This window comes from Notolepis coatsorum, assembly GCF_963971535.1.
Source record: "Notolepis coatsorum genome assembly, chromosome: 19".
NCBI classification, from domain to species: Eukaryota; Metazoa; Chordata; class Actinopteri; order Aulopiformes; family Paralepididae; genus Notolepis; species Notolepis coatsorum.
This window is the reverse complement of record NC_140183.1, coordinates 75131200-75143339: the sequence shown is the minus strand read 5'-3', so window position 1 is coordinate 75143339 and position 12140 is coordinate 75131200. Positions and strand designations below refer to the sequence as shown.

At 45.5% G+C, this 12140-nt stretch overlaps 1 protein-coding gene across 2 annotated transcripts in view; it reads left to right on the top strand.

Moving 5' to 3' along the window:
• Positions 1-12140, top strand: part of jazf1b (JAZF zinc finger 1b) — a 107007-nt gene that overhangs the window by 70522 nt on the left and 24345 nt on the right. For both annotated transcript variants that reach the window (XM_084335699.1, XM_084335698.1), the window contains 2 exons: positions 7340-7412; positions 8530-8726. In XM_084335699.1, the coding sequence (XP_084191825.1) occupies positions 7340-7412; positions 8530-8726 (270 nt within the window). The remainder of the gene's footprint in view (positions 1-7339; positions 7413-8529; positions 8727-12140) is intronic.

Here is a 12140-nt window from a genome sequence, read left to right as displayed (position 1 = left end):
TGATAAGAGGGCCAAATCGTAATTTACATTGTTTAATTGATATGTTGGTATACACAATATCCTGAAGTCTATATGGGGACACCAACTTCTCCTCCAATGGTCGCCAAGATACAGCTGCTTGAGCGTCAAACCAAGTGATCAAAGGTCTCAGAGAGAAAGCCTGAAAATAATATTTAAAGTCTGGAAATGCTAAGCCCCCTTCGAGTTTACTCCTTTGGGCAGTTGATCTCTTCAAGCGCGGGCGTTTATTGTTCCAAACAAATTTATATGAGGCAGAGTGCAATTTCTGCCAGTAACCAGCAGGAGGAGGTAACGGGAGCATGGAGCTGATAAAGTTAATTCTGGGTAAAATATTCATTTGAGTTATTGACGCACGGGCCTGTAATGCTTTTTTAATTTGGACCATCTGTTAAAGTCATTCGTAATCCTGTCACCCAAGCTGGAGTAATTATACCTTACCGCCTGGCTAATAGTGGGGAATATTTCAATCCCGAGACATTTAAAGTGCTCCACCATAAGTATGTTTGCCGGTAGGATGGTAGCCTTCGCAGGCTCATTAAGTGGAAGAAAGGCAGATTTTGGCCAGTTGATCTTAAAGCCGGACAGGCTGCCAAATTCATCTATCACGCCGAGCAGATGAGGTAGAGAGACGGAAGGATTCTGCATAAACAGGAGTACATCATCTGCGTATAAGCTAATATGGTGATGTGTGCCCTGAATTGAAATAGGAGATATAATTTGGGATTGTCTTATGTATTGAGCTAGAGGTTCGAGGGATAAAGCGAAGAGTCCGGGACTAAGAGGACAACCCTGTCTAGAAGAGAGCGAGACAGAGAAGAGTGGTGAACATAACTTTCCCATTAAGATCATGGCCGAAGGCCCAGTGTATAGAACTTTGATCATATGAATGAAGCCCTCACCCAACCCCATCCTTCTGAGAACTGCCCATAAATAAGACCACTCCAATCTGTCAAATGCCTTCATTGCGTCCAAGGACATGACGCTGTAGGGATTGCAATATCCTTGCTGGCATTAATCACGTGCAATAACCGTCTGATGTTGTCAGTAACCAGGCGGCCTCTTATGAAGCCGGTCTGATCAGGGTGAACTAGAGATGTCATGTGCTTTTGAAGACGGGTGGCTAGAACCTTGGCATATAGCTTAAGATCGGCTCCGAGGAGACTTAGGGGCCTGTAGCTGCCACATTCGGTGGGGTCCTTATCCTTCTTAAGTAAAACAGATATAAGCGCCATATTGACATCTCTAGAAAAATTGCCCTCTTTGATTGAGTGTAAAATCATTGAGAGTAATAAGGGACCGAGTACATCCCAAAATGCAAGATAGAGTTCCGGTGGAATGCCGTCCCATCCGGGAGCCTTGCCCCGTTGCATATTCGCAATCGCCTCTCTAAGTTCAACCAGCGTGATTGGTGCGGCTAGCAACCTAGCACTTTCTTCTGAGATCTGTGGTAGGTTGATTTGATCAAGAAATTCCTCCAGCTTGGTATGATCAAAGACCACCTCTGACTTGTACAAGTTGGAATAAAAAGAGCGAAATGTATCATTAATCTTTTTGGGGTTGGTGGTTACCTCCCCCTGTTGGTTCTTAATGGAAGGGATATCCGCAAATTGCTCACTGGCACGTATCTTCATAGCTAGTAGGTGACTAGGCCTGGAGCTGTGAAAGTAGTAGTGCTGTCTTGTTCTGTGCATCTGAAATTCAGATTGTTGTCTTAAAATGGAGTTAATCTCTTTTTTCACTACCTTAATTTGAAGCTCCAGTCGACTAGAGTAGTTGTGCTGCAAGGAAGAGATCAACATGGCTTGAAGCTTTTCCAGTTCCTCCAGCTTGGAGAGACGTCCCTTGCGAAGATTGGATGCAAAGAGAGTAGTGTTACTTCTGATAAAACCCTTAACCGAATTCCATAGAATTCTGGGGTCCTGTACAGAGCCAACATTAAACTGCAGGAACTCAGTGAGCTTCTCTTTAAATTGCAAGTTAAACTCTCCATTTTTCAGAAGTGTTGAGTTAAAACGCCATCTAGGGGCACGGGATGTTATTTTACTGAGTGAACCTTTGAGGAGGATACCTTTGTGGTCTGAAAGTGCTATGGGCAATAAGTCAACATCAAAGCTATCAAAGAGATGTGGGGAAGAAAAAACATAATCAATTCTGGAAGAGGTCTTATGTCTTGATGAGAAGAAGGAGTAATCCCTCGCGGATGGGTTGAGCGACCGCCTCATATCAATTACCCCTGTGTCCTTAGACCAGGCCTGTAGGGCTGTGGTAGCTTGCTTCTGATCAGAGTTTTCCGCGTGATTGGATCTATCAATTGATGGATCCCAAACTGCATTAAAATCAGCTCCTACTATTAAAGAGTAATCAGGTAGTTTCAACATAGCTGAAGTTAGTACAGCATAAAAGTTAGCATCATACAAATTAGGGGCGTATGCAGAAATCAGTGCAATTTTTCGGTTAGAGCATTCTATTTTAGCAATAGTGATTCGACCATTTGCATCAGACCACACATCTAACAGTTTAATATTCAAATTTTTCTTTGCTATTATGGCTACCCCTCAGGCCTTGGTGCTAAAAGAAGAAGAACTTATGTTATGATAAAATGTATTTGCCAATTTTGCGTTATCCGCCAATAAAAGACGCGTTTCGCTCAGTAAAGCCTGATCCACTTGCTTCCTTTTTAGCCACGTTAGTACACTTGTGCGTTTATGTGGTATATTGAGACCCCCTGTATTCCAGATCAGGATATTCAAATTAGCCATAGTCTAAAAAGGATGCAGTCTGATTGAATGTAATTCGTTTGGAGTAGAAAACTATAATAGATACATATTCACTTGTTAAGGTTCCATTGAGCAGGCACGTGCACACATAGAGGCCAAGGGGTGCCTGAGCACCTGCCTTTTTGAGCCTCTTCAAAAAAGTGCCCTTTTTGAAAAAAAAATATATATATTTTTTTTTACTGTTACGCATATAGACTGCCCTTCCAACTGAAAAATGTCAGGATAGAATCAAAATATTAGGTAAAGAGAGAGAGAGAGATGCCCCATATTCCATTGCAGTTTGCACTGCCTCCTCAGCGTGCCTCTCCGCGGACCTATATATTTTATGCATAGCGTGGGTGGTGATGATGATGATGATAGAAATCGCTGTGGCGCATGCTGGTATTACACTCATTGAGGGACACGAAGAAGTCAAGTCCGATGGGATTTAGAATCTCAAATACAAATCGGGATTGGAATAAAAAATGCATTTATATTAAACAATACAGAATATACAGCACTTCTTGGGGTCTGTAGGGTAAGCACTTATTCCCTCCCCCCTGAACATTTATGGAGATGTATGGGCCTTTTAAGTCAGTGATAAAAGTGTCTTTCAAGGATAAGTGAGCTCCTGCACTGATTATTATAGTTCAATATTCAATATTTGATCACCAAAACCCCCCAAAAAGCATAAAAAGGGGGCCCCCCGCCCAAAAAGGGCCCTTAAAAATCGTGCTTGCGCGCTACGCGCGCTCGGTTAATATATACACACAAGTGTAGTGCCCTTTTCAGCCTTTGAGCACCTGCCCCTCTAAAGTCCTGTGCACGTCCCTGCCATTGAGTACCGAGCGTGAGCGTGAAAACAAAAATAAAACAGAGCGAGTCGACTGAAAAGAAAAACAAAAAACAACACAATCCCCCATTCCCTCCCCCCTCCCCCCCACTACTATAACTTCTCCTATCCGGAGATTAAGCTGCATCCCACCTGGTCGTCTGCAAACTAAAACGCAAACAGCCAGGTAAAAAGCAGACTTCCTTCTCAGTGGCTACACGCCACACTCTCACAACAAATTAATATTTAAATGCCTCTTAAAAGGTAGAAGAAAATAATAATAACAATAATAATTATTATTATCATCATTGTTAAACCGTAGGGGTTTAATTAAGTTTAAACAAAGAGTCCTAGAACAGGATCAGTAGTAATGTTAATGTTAACATAAAGATACATAAACATATGCACAATACACACACACATCTACAACTGAATGATAGCAGAATGATAACAAATGGGCAGCACATCCTGCAAACTGGGGAGGGCGCAACATTGACTATTAGTCTGTTATTTCTTAAAGTATGCTCTTAAAACTCAGAGCAGAGGGTAGCTGCCAATGTACAGTTTCCTCCCAGCTTAGCATTGTATTGTATTTTATCTTAGTACTTTTTATCATGTCTATTTTATTTTATTATCTATTCTATTTTATTCTATTATTATATTGTATTTTTTGCACAATCGAAGGCGGGCATGGCCACCTTCATTTCACTATATGTCTTGTGTATGTGATGATTAAACCTCTTGAATCTTGAATCTCACTGAGGCTAAATGCATTCTAAACATTACCCTACTTATTTAGTGTAGACTTTAAAGGACACATTGGCAGTTTTAAAAATGTGTTGTGTTTTTCTTCTCCATGCACTTGTCACAGTTTAGTGAACGTTGCAGTCTTGTCACGTCTGTTAACTGAAAAGCTGCTTGTTAGCATTGTTTGTTAGCATTCCTAATTGAAAATAATGCATACTGCTAGCTGAACGCTAACTGTAGTTAACTTACAGCTAGTGATACCAATTGATTTTTAAGAGGAATGCAAACTTCCACAAACACCACTGCCTGGTTAGGAATACCCCGGTCCTGAGCAGGACAACAACAGACTAAAGGATTTGTTTTTCTTTCTTTGAAACTTCAACCTTTGTTTAAATTGTGAGAGCTAAATTAAACCATATAACAATAGCCATTGGCCTAACAACCGATTGAAATGACCAGGTATGTAATACATGAAGCAGACCAGACAAATTACAGTTAAAAGGCTGGGGGAGAGTTGCAGGTGTGTGTAAAAAACTCCTGTGTGAGATAAAGTCCTTAAAAGTATTGAGGGCAGTCAATTTGTCCACTTTCAAAGTCTTTTGCATCTCGTTCCAACTGCTGGGAGCAGTAAATTGGAAGGTGGATTGACCAAAAGAAGTGTTAACACGGGGAACATCTAGCGAGATATGGTGAGCAGCTCTGGTGTTATAGGGAGTAGATGACAATTTTAACAGGTGTATCACATAAGGAGGAGTCAGACCAAGGAGGGTTTTGTAAATGAGTGTAATGAATTTCCTGTTGAAAGTGTAATGATGGCCAATTTACAGATGTGTATAACTCACAGTGATGTGTTGAAAAGGAGGCAAACTTAGTGAAAACATTAATGTGATCAGGGACACTCTTGCATGCATGTAAATAACATCACCATAGTCAAACAATGGAAGAAGGAACATTTGGACTAGGGAGCGTTTAGCTGTCTGTCTGTGAATGAACTGATGAATAGGAACCAGTAATACCATTGACCACACGGGGGCAGCACTTGTTCACAGCTCTGTCATAGAGGTTCGTCTCTCAAGTAACCGGCCGTTAAGATGCCTACCGTCTATGGAATTGCTGACGTAAGACGGTGGGATCTGACCGCCGCGTGGGACTAGTCAAACTTGCAGGCAGGCACAGCTGGTGAGTGGCAGACGCAGGTCTGTTTTTATGAGACATCTCCCTGCTCCCACATGCAGTGGGCAGGCCGTTTGAAGTCGGGCCTGGTTCACCTCAGGGTGTGTGGAGGTTGGCCATTGTAGCTCTGCAGAGTGAGCCAAACGTCTGGAGAGCAGCATGGGAAAAAATGTGTCAAGTGTGGTCTCTCCCATGAGCAATATGGTGGCCGCGGCGAGGCTATTTAAAAGAAAAAGACAGATCTTGTGAGAACACTCTGGAGCCTCCGTCACACAATGCGTAGATTAGATCCAGCTCTGCTTGTAGTCCTAGGCTTTAATAAAGTTAAAGGGTAAGAGTGTTGACGTTGAAGAGCAGGGGGGATATGAGGTGGTTAGTGGAGGGTCTCCAGAGCAGCACTTTGCTTGACAGCGTCTGCGGTCTAGACGGTGACACAGGGTGACATCATCACTGTGTCTGCGCTGCCCCTCGGGTCGGGCTGAGCCAGAACCCTGTGCCCCTCCAGGCCTCCATAGCCCCCTGGCTGCTGCTGTCACTGGATATTACAACCAACTCTCTCTGTCTCTCTCTTAGTCATAGTATTGTCTTGTATTGCTTGTATTTATTGAGAGTAACACATCATATGCACACACAGACCCTCATCTGCACCTTTGTTTTGTTTATTTTTCTCAGATTTTTATATTCAGATCTAATTTTATTGCCTATATTTATGTCTTTCTACTATTACCCTGCCCATACCTGTACCACCCATCCCCCATGCTGCTATGACGCCTGAATTTCCCCAATGGGACCAATAAAGGAATATCTTATCTTATCTATCTTATTTCCCTCTCTCTCTCTCCCCCGCCCTCTCTCTCTCTCCCCCCCTCTCTCTCCCTCCCTCTCTCTCTCCCTCCCTCCCTCTCTCTCTCCCCCCTCTCTCTCTCTCTCCCCCCTCTCTCTCTCCCCCTCTCTCTTTCTCCCCCCCTCTCTCCATCTCCCCCCTCTCTCTCTCTGTCTCTCCCTCTCTCTCTCTGTCTCCCCCCTCTCTCTCTCCCCCCGTCTCTCTCTCGCTCCCCCCCCCTCTCTCCCTCCCTCTCTCTCTCCCCCCTCTCTCTCTCACCCCCCTCTCTCTCTCCCCCTCTCTCTTTCTCCCCCCTCTCTCTCTCCATCTCCCCCCTCTCTCTTTCTGTCTCCCCCCTCTCTCTCTCCCCCCCCTCTCTCTCTCTCTGTCTCCCCTCTCTCTCTCTCTCTCTCTCTCTCTCTCTCTCTCTCCCCCCTCTCTCTCGCTCCCCCCCTCTCTCCCTCTCCCCCCCTCTCTCTCTCCCTCCCTCTCTCTCTCCCCCTCTCTCTTTCTCCCTCCCTCTCTCTCTCTCCCCCCCTCTCTCTCTCTGTCTCCCCCTCTCTCTCTCCCCCCCCCCCTCTCTCTCTGTCTCCCCCATCTCTCTCTCGCCCCCCCCCCCCCTCTCTCTCTCCCCCCCCTCTCTTTCGGTCTCCCCCATCTCTCTCTCTCTCTCTCTCTCCCCCCCTCTCTCTCTCTCCCCCCCCCTCTCTCTCCCTCTCCCCCCTCTCTCTCCCTCTCTGTCTCTCCCCCCCTCTCTCTCTCCCTCCCTCTCTCTCTCCCCCCTCTCTCCCCCCCCCCTCTCTCCCTCTCCCCCCCCCCCTCTCTCTCCCTCTCTGTCTCTCCCCCCCCCTCTCTCCTCCCTCTCTCTCCCCCCTCTTTCCCTCTCTGTCTCTCCCCCCCTCTCTCTCTCCCTCCCTCTCTCTCTCCCCCCTCTCTCTCCCACCCCCCTCTCTCTCCCCCCCCTCTCTCTCCCTCCCTCTCTCATAGACACAGACCCCCGTCTCCTGGAGAAACAGGAGCAGCAGCAGCCCACCTATGTGGCCCTCAGCTACATCAACAGGTGAGCTTCATCAACGGCCACACAGTAGCAACAGAACCATCTCAGTACAGAATCAAACATGTGAAGTCATGTACGTTCAATATACGAAACGTAAAAAACGCGTAGACCGCTCTCCTTCCCTCCTCCTCATTCCCTGGTCTCTCTGTCAGTTTAACTGGTGCATCAGTTTATGACTATGAAATGAAAGTGTTGTTTTTTCTGAACCAAACCAAGCTGTGTAGTGTGTGTACTGTGTATATAATCTATAATTTTTATTCTTTTGTTCTTTTCATTACACCCCTAAAAGTGACACTATTCTGAATTACGCCTTTCACGAGACCAGTGTGTGATTCAACCTGAAGGGATTATTATTGTAGCATAAATACAAGACGCTGTCTTGGAGTGAAACACATATCGAGAGCTTCTCCACTTAAATATGAAATAATAGTGACAATAAAGATGTCATCTCTTGGCCTTGTGAAAGCCTGTGTATGAAGTCTGGTAAGTCAGTTATTGTACAGTACACCGCCCTCCAAGACTTTTTATTTAGTTGTACTTGTATTTATATATATATACTGTATATATATATGTGCTTAGCTTACTGTGTAGTTCTATGAGAAAATGCAATACAGCAGCCAGAAGCCTCATCTGGTGGATTACTCACATTAATTGTTTTAGCATTTGGTAATTGGGTTTTTATATTGCATTGGGCTCATCCCACTGGCCTTTGATTTAGTGTTTCAATGGTGGTTTTAAAGGCTGTGTGCTACACGCTGTCTCCCTGCCTTTACAAACACATCTTGATGTGGTTTCCACCTAATCTGTTAATTCCACTTTTGCTTTTAACAGTGTCTGTGTGAACATTTCATTTTTACGGCATACATTTACCCAAAGACTTTACTATCCATCATAAACTTTGGTCTTCTTCTATTTATTCGTGGCAATGGGTCCCAACGATATATTGATTCAGAGCATATGTCTCACAGGAGCCAACTCCGCAGATAGAGGTTTATTAAAGTCTGGGGGCCCTCGACTAATTTACCGACGGCGTGCTGAACGACATGACCCTCTTTTGGTAAAAAGGAGGCAGGGCCGACCCCCCCCCCCCCCCCCCCCCCCCCCCCTCTTTTCCCGGCAGGTTCATGACGGAGGCGGCGCGGCGGGAGCACGAGACGCTGAAGAAGAAGGTGCAGCCCAAGTTGTCTCTGTCCCTCGCGGGCGGCGTGTCTCGCAGCAACGTGGCCACGCCCCCTCGCCACAGCAGCGGCAACCTCACTCCTCCGGTCACCCCGCCCATCACCCCTTCCTCCTCCTTCCGCAGCAGCACGCCTACAGGTAACCGTGGCGACGCGGCGTTGTGCTCGGTTGTATCGTGGAGATGCGTAGTGGTGTGTGTCCGGTAGGAAAGCAGAGATACAAAGTGACGAGCGCGGCGGCATGTCTACAAGGTCTTCACCATCGCAGAGGCAGAGTGGACTCCTGTCAGCTGCCACTAGAGGCAGAGTGGACTCCTGTCAGCTGCCACTAGAGGCAGAGTGGACTCCTGTCAGCTGCCACTAGAGGCAGAGTGGACTCCTGTCAGCTGCCACTAGAGGCAGAGTGGACTCCTGTCAGCTGCCACTAGAGGCAGAGTGGACTCCTGTCAGCTGCCACTAGAGGCAGAGTGGACTCCTGTCAGCTGCCACTAGAGGCAGAGTGGACTCCTGTCAGCTGCCACTAGAGGCAGAGTGGACTCCTGTCAGCTGCCACTAGAGGCAGAGTGGACTCCTGTCAGCTGCCACTAGAGGCAGAGTGGACTCCTGTCAGCTGCCACTAGAGGCAGAGTGGACTCCTGTCAGCTGCCACTAGAGGCAGAGTGGACTCCTGTCAGCTGCCACTAGAGGCAGAGTGGGCTCCTGTCAGCTGCCACTAGAGGCAGAGTGGACTCCTGTCAGCTGCCACTAGAGGCAGAGTGGACTCCTGTCAGCTGCCACTAGAGGCAGAGTGGACTCCTGTCAGCTGCCACTAGAGGCAGAGTGGACTCCTGTCAGCTGCCACTAGAGGCAGAGTGGGCTCCTGTCAGCTGCCACTAGAGGCAGAGTGGACTCCTGTCAGCTGCCACTAGAGGCAGAGTGGACTCCTGTCAGCTGCCACTAGAGGCAGAGTGGACTCCTGTCAGCTGCCACTAGAGGCAGAGTGGACTCCTGTCAGCTGCCACTAGAGGCAGAGTGGACTCCTGTCAGCTGCCACTAGAGGCAGAGTGGACTCCTGTCAGCTGCCACTAGAGGCAGAGTGGACTCCTGTCAGCTGCCACTAGAGGCAGAGTGGACTCCTGTCAGCTGCCACTAGAGGCAGAGTGGACTCCTGTCAGCTGCCACTAGAGGCAGAGTGGCTGACCGTGAGTGATGTGTGTGCGATATGAGCGTGAACTACCTTCATGCTTGTAATTAATAAGGAGCTGAGATGATCCGTGGCCAGTGCCATCTACACATGCATATACTGTATGGGCTATCTACTTGTTATTCACTTTACATATCGCTGCTGGCGGGACAAAACGTCCTAACTCCATATTTTTTTTTTTTTTTATCAACTCAGTAGATCATCCTCCATGTGTGTGTGTGGTTTTACAAAGTCTAGACAATGGGAAAGCATTAAACCAATCATCTGTCTAAACCTTGTAACTCTATTCGCCCTCAAATCTGTGTTCGTTTTTTTTCATCTGCTGAAAAGTTGGGTTTTTGGAGTTATGAGGTTTTGTCCCGCCGGCAGCGATATTCTCATTGTAGATATTCAATAAGATGAATATGAATGCAGCTTTTCCATTTTCCAAATGACCCGAAAGGTCATTTGGAAAGATATGGGAAACGCTGTGCAGATAATAAAACCACTCTCCAGACGATACCAATACAGAACGCCGAAAAGATCATAAATTGTATTTCCAAGCAATAGAAGGATGACCAGCGGGGGTCTCCAGCGATGACAGCTGTCTACAGAAGCTGATTAGGCCTCTCGTGAAATCACATGGCACTTTCCTTGTGTAAGCTATTCATTCCATACTCCAGATTGCCACTCAATATTAACTCAAGCCTTTACAACCTCCTCACAGCTTTTTGCAGTAGTGCCCAAATGAATAAATGAATCTACAAAACAGTAAAAAAAAAAACAGTGGGGAGCCCATGCACTGAGCGAATGTAGTGTGGTAGTGAAAGGGTTAAGTGTGGTAGTGAAAGGGTTAAACTCATATGTGGTGCATCGATCATTAAAATGTTTTAATGATTTGGATTATAACATTTTATATGTTTATGCTGTAGGCTATATATGTTATATGCAAAGCAAAAATGCAAAACGTAGGTTAATTCACGTTTGTTTTACCGTCTTAACAAATGTGTAAATGTTGAGTTGGCACTGACCATCTCTCCTCTGTAAATGTACCAATCCATGACCCTAATACCAATGTGGAGTTACCATATTAATGCTATTATCCATAAACAAAAATATCCACGACACTGTATCTAAAATATATGATGTTGATGCACAGATGTGTTCACGACATTATATCATATTATTGCTGAATACCAATGACTTTGGCGAGTAAATCCTCATCGGGTCGACGGGAACGAAATAAGAGATGAATGCGGGACACGTGGGAATACTCTCGTTTCTAGAAATGCTTTTGTCACGTATTCAGTCATCAGAGAACGACTTACTGTACTGAAAACAGTTTACTACACACTGGGAGGGACTGCAGGTGCCTAGCTTGCCTTTACTGAAGTGTGTTCCCCGTAGTGAGTTCTCACGTCCTCGGTTTGTAAAACAACACAGCCTCATCTTCTTTGGTTCTTGTGGTTTGGGGATTCAAGGCTTCTTAATCCTAATTGTAAATGACAGCCGATTAACCCAGAGACCTTGGGAAAAGGACGGCATTCTTTCCCACAGTTGGCATCATTCAGTCTTTCCACAAACATGGATACAGTGACAAAAAGCAAGTGGGGAAATATGGAAACATTACCCCGAAAAACACATGTCGACAAATTGTATTAATCCACGTTTGTCGGTCCAAGAGCTTAAAGGCTATAAGGTTGTCCCCTCCCCAGGATTACAGACAGTATGCACAGTGCATGAATCATAGCTACTTAGTTTGAGAGACCCATGGGTTAACACCTACTTAATCCATACTGCTATAATGGATTACTATGTGTTATATAAGTGTTAAAGCCATTAGAAGCTCCTGTTACAGACGTTCAACATCTTGTTCATAACGCAATGTAAGAAAAACGACTGCTGTAGATTAGTCTGGGCATTAACAGAGGACAGGGTTTCTTAAACGGTGGTTCAGGATCAGGAATGGGTCCTGGGCATGTTTCAGGCGGGTCCTGAATGTATGATCAGAAAACTAGTATTTATTTTCAACAAGACCAAATTAGAGAATAGAGTAGAGTGAGACCAAATCAAACTCAAACCCACCCTCTTTTCTTGATCCTACAATCACAACTGTCGCTTTCCTCTGACAAACAAACATCAGGAACATCCATCTTGTTCCATCCAACATCCAATACTTGATGGATATTTTTATTAAAGCATTACAGATAGGGATGCTCGATATTGGCTTTTTTACCGATACCGATATACCGATATTGTCCAACTCTTAATTTCCGATACCGATATCAACCGATACCGATATATGCAGGGTTTCCCCCACCAAAAAACGGAATAATTTCAGGTAATTAACATTACATATCTCTTGTCGTGGAATTAACACAACATTATGCA